Here is a 14,126-nt window from a genome sequence, read left to right as displayed (position 1 = left end):
TACAAGTTTTAAGACATTGTGATCTCATTTGTAAGCAATCCAATGATATATAAATTGTTATTATTAAGTACTACTTTAACTTTGAGCTTAAGTGGTAACAATTAACTGTTTAGCCTAATTTAATGTGAGGGCACCGGTTCAGATCAATTCAATTACGGAAAAAATGAAATTTTTTTTGTTCGGTTTGATTTGATAATTTTAAAAAATCACTTTGAGAATTTATATTTTGCTTGGTTTTGATATTAATCCTTCTGGTTATTTTTGGTTATAAAACACCGAATCGAAAATAAGAAAACCAAATTGAATTGAATTTTTTTGATCCGGTCCAGTTCGACCCACCCATAAAAATCACCTGGCATTTTTTATTTAAAAATAATTTTTTTAATTTTTTTGATTGCGTTTTTGGATTTGAAATTTTAAACCAAAAATCGAACCAAAGTAATTAGTTTTATACCAAATCAGAATATTTTTCCTTTTTAAGAAAAATATCAAACTGAACCCCTAAAAAACCAAACTGAACCAGTAATTTTTTAGGTTCGGTTTGGTTCTGCCCACCCTTAATGAGGGCAATAATTCGGATCCTATTTGTAATTGGATATAGGTAGACATCTTTCCTTCATTTATTAGGTGAAATATTATCTATGAAGGTAGAAACTAGGTTGACCCCTGATAGAATTGAATGCAAATAGATTTCTAAAAAAAATGATCTAATATTTTATGTAATTAATTTAGGATTTTACACCCTATAACAAAACAAAAACATTGCAAGTGAATCAAAGTAAAATATTACCTTTTAAGTCTTCAAACGGTGAAATTCAATCAAATATTTGAATGAGACAAAATTATATTTAACAGTTACGTTTGACATGCATGATTTGATTGAATGCTTGGCATGCATAATTAGATTGAACTAAGAACTAGGATATGATTGAGTTAGATGGAATTCGATTATAATTGACTATATTATATTGTCTTATGTTTAGAGTAGCATTGGATTAAACTATTTTAAATTATATAAGTTAAATTAAACAGCATCTACTTGATATTTAAATAAAAACATAAACTATTCATGACTATTTAATAATAATGATAACTAAGATAAATTCAAAAGATAATTAATAGAAAATTAAATATATTGTAAATTAGTTATTGGCTAGTTGTCACTGCCTTAGGCCATGTAAGCTAATGTCAAGGCTTAATTTGGGGCCTTATACCAAGATGAGGGCAGCAATGCAGCATGCATAGGGGGGCGCGCTAAATCAAGGCAAGTTGGCGTGAGAGTTGTGGCAATTATAAGCTTAAGGCAGCAAGCAATGCAAGTTTGGGGCGGAGGATGGTGTGCAACAGCAACTAGTGCATGCTAATGGGCAACACGTGAAGGTACACAAGAGTGCGTGAGGGCACACAAAGTAATTAGCGACAAGACATGTATAGGTAGCGCGTACACGGTGGGCAATGCATGTGAGTGCATACAAGGTAGCTCATGCTAAAGTGTGCAGAGGTAATGCACAGTGTGTAGCATAAAAAGACATGCATGAGGGCCAAACTATGTGATTATGAGAGGCGCTCAAGGTTTATACAAACAGGTTGTGTTTGGATAATAGCGGTTAAGCGTGGAGCATATTGGCTAGAAACTTTCCACTTGAGATCATAAAAATTGGCAAGAGTAGGCTAATGCTATTGTTGCAATCAATGCTTAGTCAAGCACATCACAAGATATCTAAACTGGAGATCTTAGAAGAAGTGACCTGTTTGTTGCAGACCGCCCAAGTTCCTAGCCCAAGTGCCCACAATTTTAGGCCAAGAGCCCAATACAAGACCAAAAGTGCTAGCTTGGCCCGATTATAGAATTTTCTAGTTAACTCTAGCACATCTCAAGCTTGTACATATCTAGCATATGTAAATATCTAGATATTTAGGCAAGTTGGTAGAATTCTTTAAAACTCTAGAGCTTGGTAAGTCTTCCCATAAATAGGGTATGGCATTTGGCATTTGAGTATCAAACTTTGAGTAAGCAACTCAAGCACTCTTGTAGTCTCTCTTGTAAACACTTTGAGAGTAATACATTTTTTCTCATTCGGCTCAATTGCTCTTTTCTCTCTAACTCTTTCGACAACCTCTAGGTTTAACTAGTCGAGAAGCTCAAAGGTTTACCTAGCAACTTTTGGCAAGAGTTGTCTAAGTGCTGCACAGGTACGTTGCACAAAACACTCATCCCGTGACATGTTGCTGACTTTCAAACTTCTCCTTGATTTTAGATATAGTGGCTGGCAATCCCTAACTACATAAGTAGAATGGAAGTGATGGTTCTACATCTTATGTCTTAATCACCTATTTTAAAGGGAAGTGAGTGAGTGGTTCCTAAACTTGGGGGATTGTAATTTGAGGTGGTATGATGGGAGATGCCACCTAACCTAGGTAAATGAAGTTGTCACTTGTGTATAAGGCATGAGTTGTGCACTTTGTAAATAACTTTGGGCTAAAGAGCCTAAAGAGTATTTAGTTTCCATAAACTAAGATTCTTCCATTCTTTGTATGGAGTGTAGTATCAAAGAGCACAAAAGCCTTTGGGTTAGGTTGTGTCTTTTCTATTGTTGTATAAATAATAAAAAAGTTGGGGGTCAAAGCCTCCCCAAAATATTGTGTGTTCTTGACTTTAGTTTATTGTTGTTGGTTTGGCTGGTCACTTGCCATAACCTTCATTGTGGGCCTTGTGGGACCTTTTTAGGCATTATAGAGTGGTTGGCTAAGTGAGACTTAGTGCTATCATGTGATTACAACATCTTCAAAGAAAACTCAATGACACTAATCATAATTGGAATAAGCAAATATGAATTAAATGAAATAAATAAAACTATTTTAATATGCATTTAATATTTTATCAAGTATTTAAACAATATTATATCAAAACAATGAATATCTGGAATTATTAATTTTTATGATTATTTCTTATATTATATTAGTGATTATTAAATTTAATAAATCCATGTTGCAATAAGTTATTGAATGGTTAATTTTATTGATGAATTATTAAATATACAAGTAATGAAAATTTAATCTAAAGAGTTATTAGAAATAAAATTAACAATGTAATTAAACGAGTATAAGTAAAAAATAGTAATATAAATGAAAGAAATGTTAGAAATGGATGATTGTTTTTTAATCTATTCCCAACTAAATCCATATGTAGATTAGGATTGCTAATCCTATGATTTTAGGACTGAATTTAAATTAGTCCCCTTGATCTAATCGAAGTGAAGCTTGCTAAAAATGAAATAAATATTTAATTTCAAAATTAGTCAACCCTACCTTTAATTCTTACTCTTAGACATAGCCTATTGACTTAAGTAACAGTATTTAAAAAATTTATGGTATTTAAATCCCTTTCTACAAACAATAGGGACTCAAGGAAAAAAAATCCTTAAAAATTGCAATAAAAACTAATTTTCATATAATAATAAAAATCGAAAAGTTCTCTAAGTTGATAAAATGATGTTGAACAACTTTTTGAATCATAAATGATGGAATTTATCAAATTATGTTAAACATTTTTGGAGTCATAGCATTGAAACTTGTTTTATTTATGTTTGGTTCGTCAAAATTAATTTTTCATCTTAGAAACATTTAGGGCTTGTTCGGTACCATTTTCCAATCATTGTTTTCATTTTTGTTTTCAAAATACATATATAATACATGTTCAGTAGATTTTATTCAAAATATAGATTACAAAACAAAAATTCCAGATTCATTATTATAACTGATAAACTGAAAACATGTTAAACATGTTAAACATGTTAAACATGTTCTCCAAATATTACAAAATTAAACCCAAAAAATGAATTAAAAAACAAAACCACAACCTCGTGACCTATCTCCTTATCCTTATCTCTTCATCAACGCTCTCTCTTCCCCCTCACCTTTCTCGATCCAGTTACAGCAAATATGCACTCTCTCTCCCTTTATATTCATCCAACAACATTCTCTCTCCTTATTTCTCCCGATCTACTCTCTCTCACTGTATTTCATCTCTGCTATTGTTTCTATTCATCTCAGCCATTGCCGTTGCTACTCCGTCTCCCCTCCTTCTAGCCACTGCTGCTCCGTCTCTGCCTAGCCACTGCTTCTCCATCTCCACCTAACCGCTTTTGCTTCGTCTCAACAACCTCGACTGTTGCTGGTCACTCGACTCTGTCTCTTGCTGGTATTTATTTTATTTAAGTAATTACTTGAGTGATTTGATTAATTGTTTTTAATAGCATGTAATTATTTGAGTGATTATTTGAGTAAATTATTTGAGTGATATGATATTGTTCACGATTGTCATTGTCATGACAGTGACTTCAATACAAATTCCATTTTGGTTGAGTTTGTTGCTTGTCACTTTGAGTTTATTGCCTGTCACTCCAAAAATATTGTTTTCTTAGAGAGAAAATGATTTAAGCAAATTGGGCTTTCTTATTAGAGAGAAATAGAGATTTTTAAAGCTTTGCTTTTCATGAAATTCACTTAAACAGCCTGCAATTTATGGAATTGAGAACAAAAAATAGAAACTCATTTTACTAATTTGATTAATTCATTGTAATATAATAGCATTGATTATAAATTGTTTGTTGTCCCTTGAAAAAAATTGGTTAAAAAAAATTTGATGAGAGCTCGGGCTTAATTTGAATTGGCCAATTTGTAGTATTTGATTTTGATATGTGTAATTTTTAAACTATGACATATTGATGAAGTGGAAATATGATACGTTGAATTTCATATGTGTAATTTATTATAATATGTATGTATGCATGTGATCGATGTTGAACTGTGTATTGGCTTGGGATATCATTGATCACATGTATATTAGCTTGGGATATCATTGATCACATGCACATTCTTGGACTGTGAAACTTTATTATAACATTGCACATTTGAAAGCTATCTTTTTCTACACAAACGTGCTGACATGTACATAGACACCATGATCTTTCAAGTTTTTGGATTTATGGGGAATGTTATCTTTTTTTTTTATTATTCCACGGCAGTGAATTGAGAAAAAAATAAGCGCATTTTTTTGAATTTGATATGTGTAATTTATAATCTATGTATGTGTAAGAGGAGTATCTTTAATTTGATTAATATTTGATATATGCTTTTTTATTTTTTTTAGTAACATTCAATTTTTTATCTATAATAAGTTGTTGAAATGACTTTCATGCTATGTTGAATCTGATTAGTAATTGATATGTGTTATTTTTTTTTAATTTTTCAAGATATAGATCCACATGATGTTGATGGTGAGGATAAGGCTGATTGGTCTAGCCGGACCGAAATTGCTTTTATTCGTATAGTGCATGACCATGTTAAAAAAGGTGATTTACAAACATCAACCTCTACTAAGAAAATTTGGACCACTATAAGTGATGAGTTATTTGAACAGTCCCAAAAACGATTCAATGTAGGGCAGCTTAAGTCCAAGTTTAATAGGTTGTGCAAAAAATATCGAGAGTTTTCTGACTTAATAGCTCATACTGGGTAACCCAGTATTTCAAATACGGTCACAGCATCGAAAGTTGTTTGAGCTGATTATATTAAGGAAAAATTATATTCGCAATATATTATATAGTTTTGTATAAAGTTAATTTTTTTTTTGGTTTTATACACTTATTTTGTTTTCACTGGGAGTGCCTAGAGTGAACACTATTAGAAAAATGGTCTTTACTGATACTTGTGTTCTGACACTTTATTTAAAAGTATCAGTATATACATATATTTGGATCATTTTCCGCGTTTAACAGATATGTATCAGTAATTACTAATACTGAAGTATCAATAGCTTTAGTAATAGCGATCAATGACACTTAGGTATCAGCAATTAAAAATTATCATTTTAATTTTGTTTTAGTCTGAATTCGAACCCAAGACCTCTTAAACCTAGAGCTTCTACATTGAATCAAAAGACCACTAGGCTACGATTTTTAATTTTTTTAGAGTTGTGCTTTTTGAGTGGGTAAAAGCAAAACAAATAGACAAGTCTTATCTTATCCAAAATACAACTTTTCAACTCCCTCTACCAAAGTATTTGGTTCCCTCCTAAGCTCCCCAGATCTGAAAAATCCCTAACATCTAAATTGTCAAAAAGTGCTCAACTACCAATCCCTAAATTAAACACAAGCAAGAATCAAAAGCCAACAACTGTCGGCCGACACCCATACAACTTAAATCGCAGCCATCACCGATCAATCCAACCATTGTTGAATGCCAATCGAACCCATCAGCTATCACCACCAGCTAGCAATGCAGTAGCCACGAGAACCATACAGCAACAGCGGCGAACCCAACACAAGAGCGCGAGCGGCATCAGCGGCCAGTAAGCCTCTGCGAACCCAGCACGCGAGCGCGAGCAGCACCAGCGGCCAGTAAGCCTCTGCGAACCCAGCACGCGAGCGCGAGCAGCACCAGCGGCCAGTAAGCCTCTGCGAACCCAGCACGCGAGCGTGAGCAGCATCAGCAGCCAGTAAGCCTCTGCGAACCCAGCACGAGAGCGCGAGCGTGAGCAGTATCAGCGGCCAGCGAGCTTCTTCAAACCCAGCACGTGAGCGAGAGCATCAGCAGCGGAAAGCGAGCCTCTTCGAATCCAAGCGAGCCTTTTCATTTTCTTGTGTAGAGTACTTCCGTTGGATGCGTCTTTCAGAATACATAGACACGATTCGAGGAGTTGTTGTGAGTGTTCAGGAGAACGAATCTGCGTGTGTCTCTTTTGTAGAATCCATGCCCTCTTATGCTGACTTGAAAAATTGGCAAGGTAATCGATTGAGCTGTATTTGGTTATCATCTTCTTGTTATGCTTGATATTTTATCAAGTGCTGATTATGCATGTAAAATGAGTTCCCTTTTTTTGGTTGATTTCACTCATTAGATTGTTATTTTTTATTATACTGAAATTATTTTCTTGTAGACTTTTCCGTCCTGCAGAAGATGGAATACATTTGGTACAAGGATGAGGTACAAACTGCTCGCATCTTGTTTTATTTACTGGTTATTCCAACTTGCATTGAACATGTAACTGCTCCTATTTTCAAACAGGTGTTAGCGCCTACTATGTTCTTATATCCTCTAGCAGACTAAGTTTATCAGGAAGCTAATATTTATGTAAAATCATGTATGCATGTATGAAAGTTTTGGTTCCTTACAATGTGAAATCAGGTATATAGGACATCCAAATAAAAAGGTAGCTCGAGCTTCACATTCTATGTTTGTGGGATTCATCTCTTCAGGGAAGGATTCTAACCAAGATGAAAGAGTCTCATTGAAGGAGCAACTTGTTTTTTATTACATGGAGAGATCTTTAGCGGTATTTGAAGTAGCTGAAAACTGTATCGGTGAAATCTAAGATTTTATAATCACATTATAGGCATTAACACCTTTTTTTTCTCTTTTTTTTATGTGGATTTGAATACAGGAATATCCTGGCACTACTCTGTTTAAAGGTATGGCTTCTGGGGTTGTGGCCTTGGTTCGACATCTTCCTACTGGAAGTCCAGCCATATTTTATTGTATCAACAGTCTTGTTGTAAAAGCTGATAGGCTCTATGGTGAAGTGTTTGCTTACAAGGCTGATATATGGAAAAACTGGCAAGGAGAGTCAGAACCTTGTAAGGAAATCATAGAGGTTCTTTTACGGCTCATTTCTCTAGTTGATATACAGGCAAGTAATTGTCTAATAATATCACTTTACACACTTTAATGTATCTTGTTAAATAGTGCCCTCCTTTTCCTACCCACCCCATGCTGCACCCCCTCCCCCACCACTCCTACCTACATTTCATTCTCCATGTGGAATGTTTGCTTGCTTACATAGTTTGTTCCATTGCTTGCCACAATGTTTTGGATATAGAAGTTGGTTTTCTTGGAATCAAAGGAAAAAAATCAAAGAAAAAATAAATGTGTAAATTTCTCTCCACGTCCATTTAAATATACAAATGTTAAAATTAATGCACTAATTACTTAAACCATTGTATGATTTTTCTAAAATTAGCATTTACTTGCTATTTTAGGTACTATCAAACTTGATGAAGTTGTTGGCATAGCTGATCATGAAGTTGCCAAAAGATGGACAAAATTTGGTCCTTAATGAGTTATTCTCATTGGTTGCTGAATCTGATGATGTTACACGCAAGCCCACTTTAGTTTCGTGGCTGCAGTCATTGTCTTACCTATGTTCTCAGGATACCAGTAGAGTTGCAAACTCCACTGAGGTGGGAGGTGACAGAAACTCTGTTTCTGCCCAGGCTACCAACTCATCAGACTTACATGCACGACTCTAAGACATTGAGATGCAAATCTAGATTTTTGCTTGGAGTTAAGTTTTTACTGGGTAGAAGGAATTGATATATAAATTGATTTGGATTGTATAAGGAATTTGATTGGATAATAGTAGTTAAGATTATTCAATTATAAGAATAAGATGTCTTGTAATAAGACGTCTTTGTGTATTGAAGTATTTGGATTGTGTAATATATATTGATAATATTTAAATGTTATGAAAGGTTTGATATATAAATTGATTTTTGTTCTTATTTCTCACAGCCTTTTAATTCTATCAACAAATCAATGGGCAACATGTCATTTTATATAATTGTTTTTTTAAATAATAAATAAAGTAGTGATACTATAGTAACAGTAATCACAAATACTAATATAGTATTGTAATATTTTTGATATCATGGTGTTATTATTTTAGTGATACTATAGTAATAGTAATCACTGACACCATTTACAAGTGTCACTATTTTTCTGACTCCCAGATTACTGACACAATTAACAAGTGTCAGTAAAAGTAATTTCTGACACTATTCTAAAGTCAGTAAAGACCATTTTTCTAGTAGTGGAAGCTATATCGTAAAAAAATGATTAGAGCACTATCAAACTCTAGGGGAGATATTCAATACCACCACAACTTCTGACCATTTACGTTTTTCCTCTAACCAAGTTCCATTGTCCTCGAATGAGGATCGTGAATTGGAAGAGACTTTTCTTGGTCATGGAGTCCATGTTGATATTGAGGATGATGATTCAATGGAACCTCTTTCCGAGACTAGGATAGAAAAAATGTCTCGTCGGCCAATTTAAACTCCAACTGAGCGTGGGAAAAGAAAAATAAGAGTGAGTTTGATAGCTACTTTAAAATGGCTAGTGCAGTGATGAATGCTAGATTGGAGATGGTTAAATGTAAAACTGTAGAGTCAACTTCTCAATGTGTTGAAAAGTGGTTTGTTGAAGAGAGTAATGAAACTGTAGAGAAATAGGGAGATATTGATGGAGATACATACAACAAATTGATGGATAAGCTAGTGCCTAGTATCGAGTGGAGGAAAGTTTTTCTGAGCATGCCTAAACATAGGAAAAAATATTGGTTAACTAGATTGTAATATATTCTTTAAGATGTAATGTGTTTAACTTGGATGTTGTTGGTTGTGAACCGTGCTTGTTCATTTTATGGTTTGGACTTTATAATACTTTTATTTTTTGAACTTTATTTTATTTTTATGAACTGAAATGTATCTGTTAAACTTTATTTTATTTTTGTGAGTTGAATTTTCTAATGTTTTTATTTATTTATTTGGTACAATATCTTTAGATGGTGAATGAATTTGTATTTGTATGTTCATTTTATTTTTTATTTTTTGGAATCAATTATCATATACTTGAGATATAATTTGTGATTTTTTTTTCAATTATAACAGAAAAATGAACAACAACAATGAAGATGATGATATTGAAAGTTTAATAGATATCGAGGAAGAGGTTTTAAAGGTAGCCATTGCTATAAAATTATATGAGAAACAACAACGTACTATTAAAAGGCAATGTTATGTAGGACAATTGTCCCGCATTAAATTTGTTCAAGAGTTGTTAAATGGTCATTCGGACAGGATGTATAATATGTTTCGGATGGATAAAGAAGTTTTCGTTCGATTATGTTATACACTTTAACATTTACAATTGTTAGAGCATGATAGACATGTTTGTATCAAGGAGGCTACGGCAATGTACTTATATATATTGTCCCATGGTGTTGTTGTGCGGGTTGTATCTAAGCGTTTTCAACGTTCAGTGGATACTGTGTTTACACACTTTAAGCGTGTATTAAAAGCATTTTGTTACTTGACAAATCACATTATAAAAGCAAAACCTCAAGGGGAGATGCCACCAGAGATTAGAAACAATCCAAAAATTTTTTTCCATATTTTGAGGTAAGAAATTTAATACACGTTACTTCAATGTTTATGTGACATTAACATTTGGTTAATAAATTAATAATTTTTACATAATTTCACATAAGTGTATTGGTGCAATTGATGGAACCCACATTGTTGCGTGGTCACTAGCGTATAAACATATATCATATTGAGATAGAAAGGCTCAAGTGACTCAAAATATTACGTGTGTGTGTTCTTTTGACATGATATTTACATTTGTATATATTGGTTGAAAGGTACTGTCGATGACTAAAGGGTTTTATGGATGTCTTAAATAGACCAGAATATGAGTTTCCACATCCAGAAGAAGGTAAGTTAATATCTTTAGCCTTTATTATTTTAATTAAGTTATATATATATATATATAGTTAATATCTTTAGCCTTTATTTTTTAACTAAATTATGTTTTATTGTTTCCCTATTTTAGGATATTACTAAGTTGTGGACTCTGAATACATAAATATAAACGATTTTTTAACGCCATATAGAGGTGAGAGATATCATTTACGTGATTATAGAGAATCAGGTCGAGCACGTAGAGGTTCCCAAGAATTGTTTAATTATAGACATTTATCATTGCGTAATGTAATTGAGCGATGTTTTGGTGTTTTAAAAGCGCGATTTTTAATTTTAAGGGATATGCATAATTATAGTTTACATAAACAACGTCTAATTCCAATTACATGTTACGTTTTATATAATTTTATTCGACGAGAAAATGCAAATTATAGGTTGTTTGGGGACTTTGATGTGCAAGATTTGATTACCAATGAAGAAGGAGATATTAGCAGGCCACTTACTAATATTGATTTATCTCTAGTAAGTGTCGTAGAAATGAATGCTACAAGAGATAGAATTGCAGCTTTTATGTGGCATGATTACACACGTAATGGATAATGTCTACCATGTGATTTTTTGTAATTATTTTGTTTAAATCATGTGTTGTAATATATATCTTAATTATAGTGTAAAAACAATGACAATGTAAAACTTTTGTTTTTAATGCTAATTCTAAAACTTTACCATCATGTAATTTTTTATATAATTTTGTTTAAATTGTTATGGTATATTTGTGTATGTATTAGCTAAACAATAATTTTCTAATTATAAGTATGACGTAAATACGTAGTAAAAACTGCTTTTGAAAAATGTACTATGACACACATATTCTCCATCTTTATCATTTTCAACTGTGTCTACCGAACGCATATTACTGTTCTCATTTTTAAAATAAAGGATACAAAAAATGATACCAAACGCATACTTAAATTCGAATTACAGCAACTGTAAAACATTATTTTTATTTTTATTTTTGTTCTTAGAAAATAAAAATTCAGAAATAATATCGAAGAGGCCCTTAGTTTCCAACACTGATCATAGTCTTTTGATATTGAAAACTAAGGGACTGGTATTTGGCTTCAGCTTCTCTAATGTCACCAAGGAGAACATGCCAAGCCAAGTTCACTTGAATCTACTGTATTAACAAGATAAATTGACTTTATAAGTCCAATTTAAAAATCCATTTTTTCGACCTGAAAGCCAATACTATCCAACCTAAAAATCCACCAGTCCAATCTAAAATTTAAGTGGTCTAAGCTAAAAATCTACTTGTCGGAGTCACTTAGATCAACATATGCTCTAAAATGCATCCTAAAGAAATTGGGCAAGCGCTATGATCTTGTAAACGACACTCAACTAGCAAAAATAAACAACTATTTAGAGAGTGGGTTGAAATCAACTACATAACTGCCATTAAAAAAAGTATATTTAAACTATACAGGGGATAAGAGATAAGGGTTGGCAAAATCTACCAAGAACTTACTAAAAAGAGATCTCATTCTACTAACAAGCTACTGTTTGGGAAAAATCAGGTTTTTAAAATTTTATAAAACCTTTTAAGGACCGCTCTCATATAATATATAGGAATACGTAATCCAGAAATCGTACCTTGAAAATCCGAGTTGGCTTTTTCCGCTGAAGTGATTTAGGCTCCTAGATCACGATCCGCCACCACCACTCCTGTTAGATCACGATCCGTCACCACCACGCTTGTTAGATCACGAATTGTCTCCAATGATCTTCCAGGTTATGACTCAGGTTCGATCTGCACTTGACGTGTGGGCGCCTTTATCACTACCAAAGCAACTAGCACGAGAAAATTTTTCTCTCAACAATGGAGAGAAAAATCTTTTTCTCTGATCTGTATAAAGTGGCTTCATTCTTTTCCTTTAGAGAAAATAAGTCTTATATATCTCCCTTTAGTGAAAACCCTAGGCTCCAAGAATGCCCAAAATAAAACTCACATTACTTTTCATTTAATAGGGGACCCACCATGTAAAATAACATAAGGCCCCTTACACATAAGCTTATTAAATGGAGCCTCCCACTAAATGATATATTTAGGCTTTTGACCCAAATAGCTAGTTATCTTGCTTATTAGTCCAGTAGTGGTGCAGTCAATTAAATGAGCTAACCCGGGGATCATTTGGGAACATACAATAGTGGCTATAACAATTAGGCATGTAATTAAACTAGCCTAATTATTTAATTCCAAATCTACTCCACTAAAAGATTGGAACTGACTTCCATAATTGTATGCTCGAATAATAATTCGTCTCAAGCCACATTGATTTCTTTACTGCACAATCCTTTGTACCACATCGTTAATTAAATTGATATCTCAACTGTCCAAACAATTTAATAACATCTTATTCCTTGATCCTTATTGGTTTTCTCTAATGATCATTTTCAACATATTAAATATGTTGACACACTCTGGCTAGAGAATTCTATGATCAAGTGCCGAAAACCCATCAAGAGATGTGTTGTACAAATTCTATATTGTTAATCCATAACTCCAATACTCATAATTGCTCCCACCAAGATACCGAGTAATCTTGACCACAAGGATGTGTCGTGCCCATTGGTAACTCAAATGGAATAACAATTACAATCATGAAATCATAATTAACTCAAGATTAAGATTACAGTAAAATTAATGCCTATGAGATTTAATAAGTCTGACAATTATTACAAAGTTAATTAAATCTCATACGTGATCCTGTTCAATGTAGTCGTACTACATCAACAAATTCATACATGATTAAGACAAATCATTCAATAAATTTATTACAGTCTATACCTAAATAAAGTGCCCAACTTTATTTATCAACTGCGAACTAAATTTATTTAATCATAAGATAACTTGTATTTATGTCTTCTGAGAATCCACATGGTGATCACATAAATACATATAATATGATTAAATGGACTTTAATACAAATATTAATGCAATTAAGATATTTGAATAAAATACCTCATCTATTTTATTAATCAGAAAAATTATTTATTACAATTAAATAAACACATATGCTTTTAAAGAGCATATTTTCCCAACAGCTACCTACATGATTTGCATAGCAACATAACAAATCTCCTATTGAAAGATTTAAATTTAGACCTATTTTTCTCAATTCATTTTCCTTTCTCATATATCAAATGTCTATTTTGGGCATCAAAGGATCTTATGTCCGAACCCCACCGGCTTATGTTAACCGTGTTTTGTGTTAATAAGTATTGAGGATTAAGGTTGAGTTGGCAAATAGGACCGATTCGTGTTGTTTTTCCCAAAAAATGAATTCAACTATTAAGGTTGTTTTTCTGCATCAACAATTTCTTTGATCAAAATTCAAAACAACATATTATCTGCCAAATCGACATTGCTTATCCAAATTTTACTATCCAAAATATATATTAAATGAGATATCCCCTATAAAAGACTCACCTCAAATTATATACTTTAATACGTGACAGATCAATTGACAATAAAAACCTTTTATTTATTGAATAATATTGCCCTTGTAAATCTGAAACACTGCATAA

The 14,126-nt window shown here is 32.7% G+C and overlaps 1 protein-coding gene across 2 annotated transcripts; it reads left to right on the top strand.

The window, feature by feature from the left end:
* The first annotated feature begins 3,906 nt into the window (after nucleotides 1–3,906).
* Nucleotides 3,907–8,525, top strand: LOC127900057 (uncharacterized). Of its 2 annotated transcripts, XM_052434476.1 has the most exons (4): nucleotides 4,227–6,787; nucleotides 6,941–6,987; nucleotides 7,189–7,336; nucleotides 7,445–8,525. In XM_052434476.1, exons 2-4 carry the CDS (start codon nucleotides 6,983–6,985, stop codon nucleotides 7,727–7,729), a joined length of 438 nt encoding a protein of 145 aa, XP_052290436.1. In that variant the 5' UTR covers nucleotides 4,227–6,787; nucleotides 6,941–6,982; the 3' UTR covers nucleotides 7,730–8,525. The 2 variants fall into 2 exon arrangements, 1 of the variants encoding a protein (XP_052290436.1); XR_008052049.1 differs by lacking the exons at nucleotides 7,189–7,336; nucleotides 7,445–8,525 and adding an exon at nucleotides 3,907–4,201 and having other exon boundaries at nucleotides 5,256–6,787; nucleotides 6,941–7,174.
* The last annotated feature ends 5,601 nt before the right edge of the window (nucleotides 8,526–14,126 follow it).

This window comes from Citrus sinensis, chromosome 1, assembly GCF_022201045.2.
Source record: "Citrus sinensis cultivar Valencia sweet orange chromosome 1, DVS_A1.0, whole genome shotgun sequence".
Lineage (NCBI taxonomy): Eukaryota > Viridiplantae > Streptophyta > Magnoliopsida > Sapindales > Rutaceae > Citrus > Citrus sinensis.
Note: the sequence above shows the minus strand (reverse complement) of the source record. Positions and strands in the feature narration are given on the sequence as shown.

Coding starts and splice junctions, on each gene's coding strand:
- LOC127900057 (XM_052434476.1), top strand. Junction 7,337..7,444: donor ACATGGAGAGATCTTTAGCG/GTATTTGAAGTA, acceptor ATTTGAATACAG/GAATATCCTGGCACTACTCT.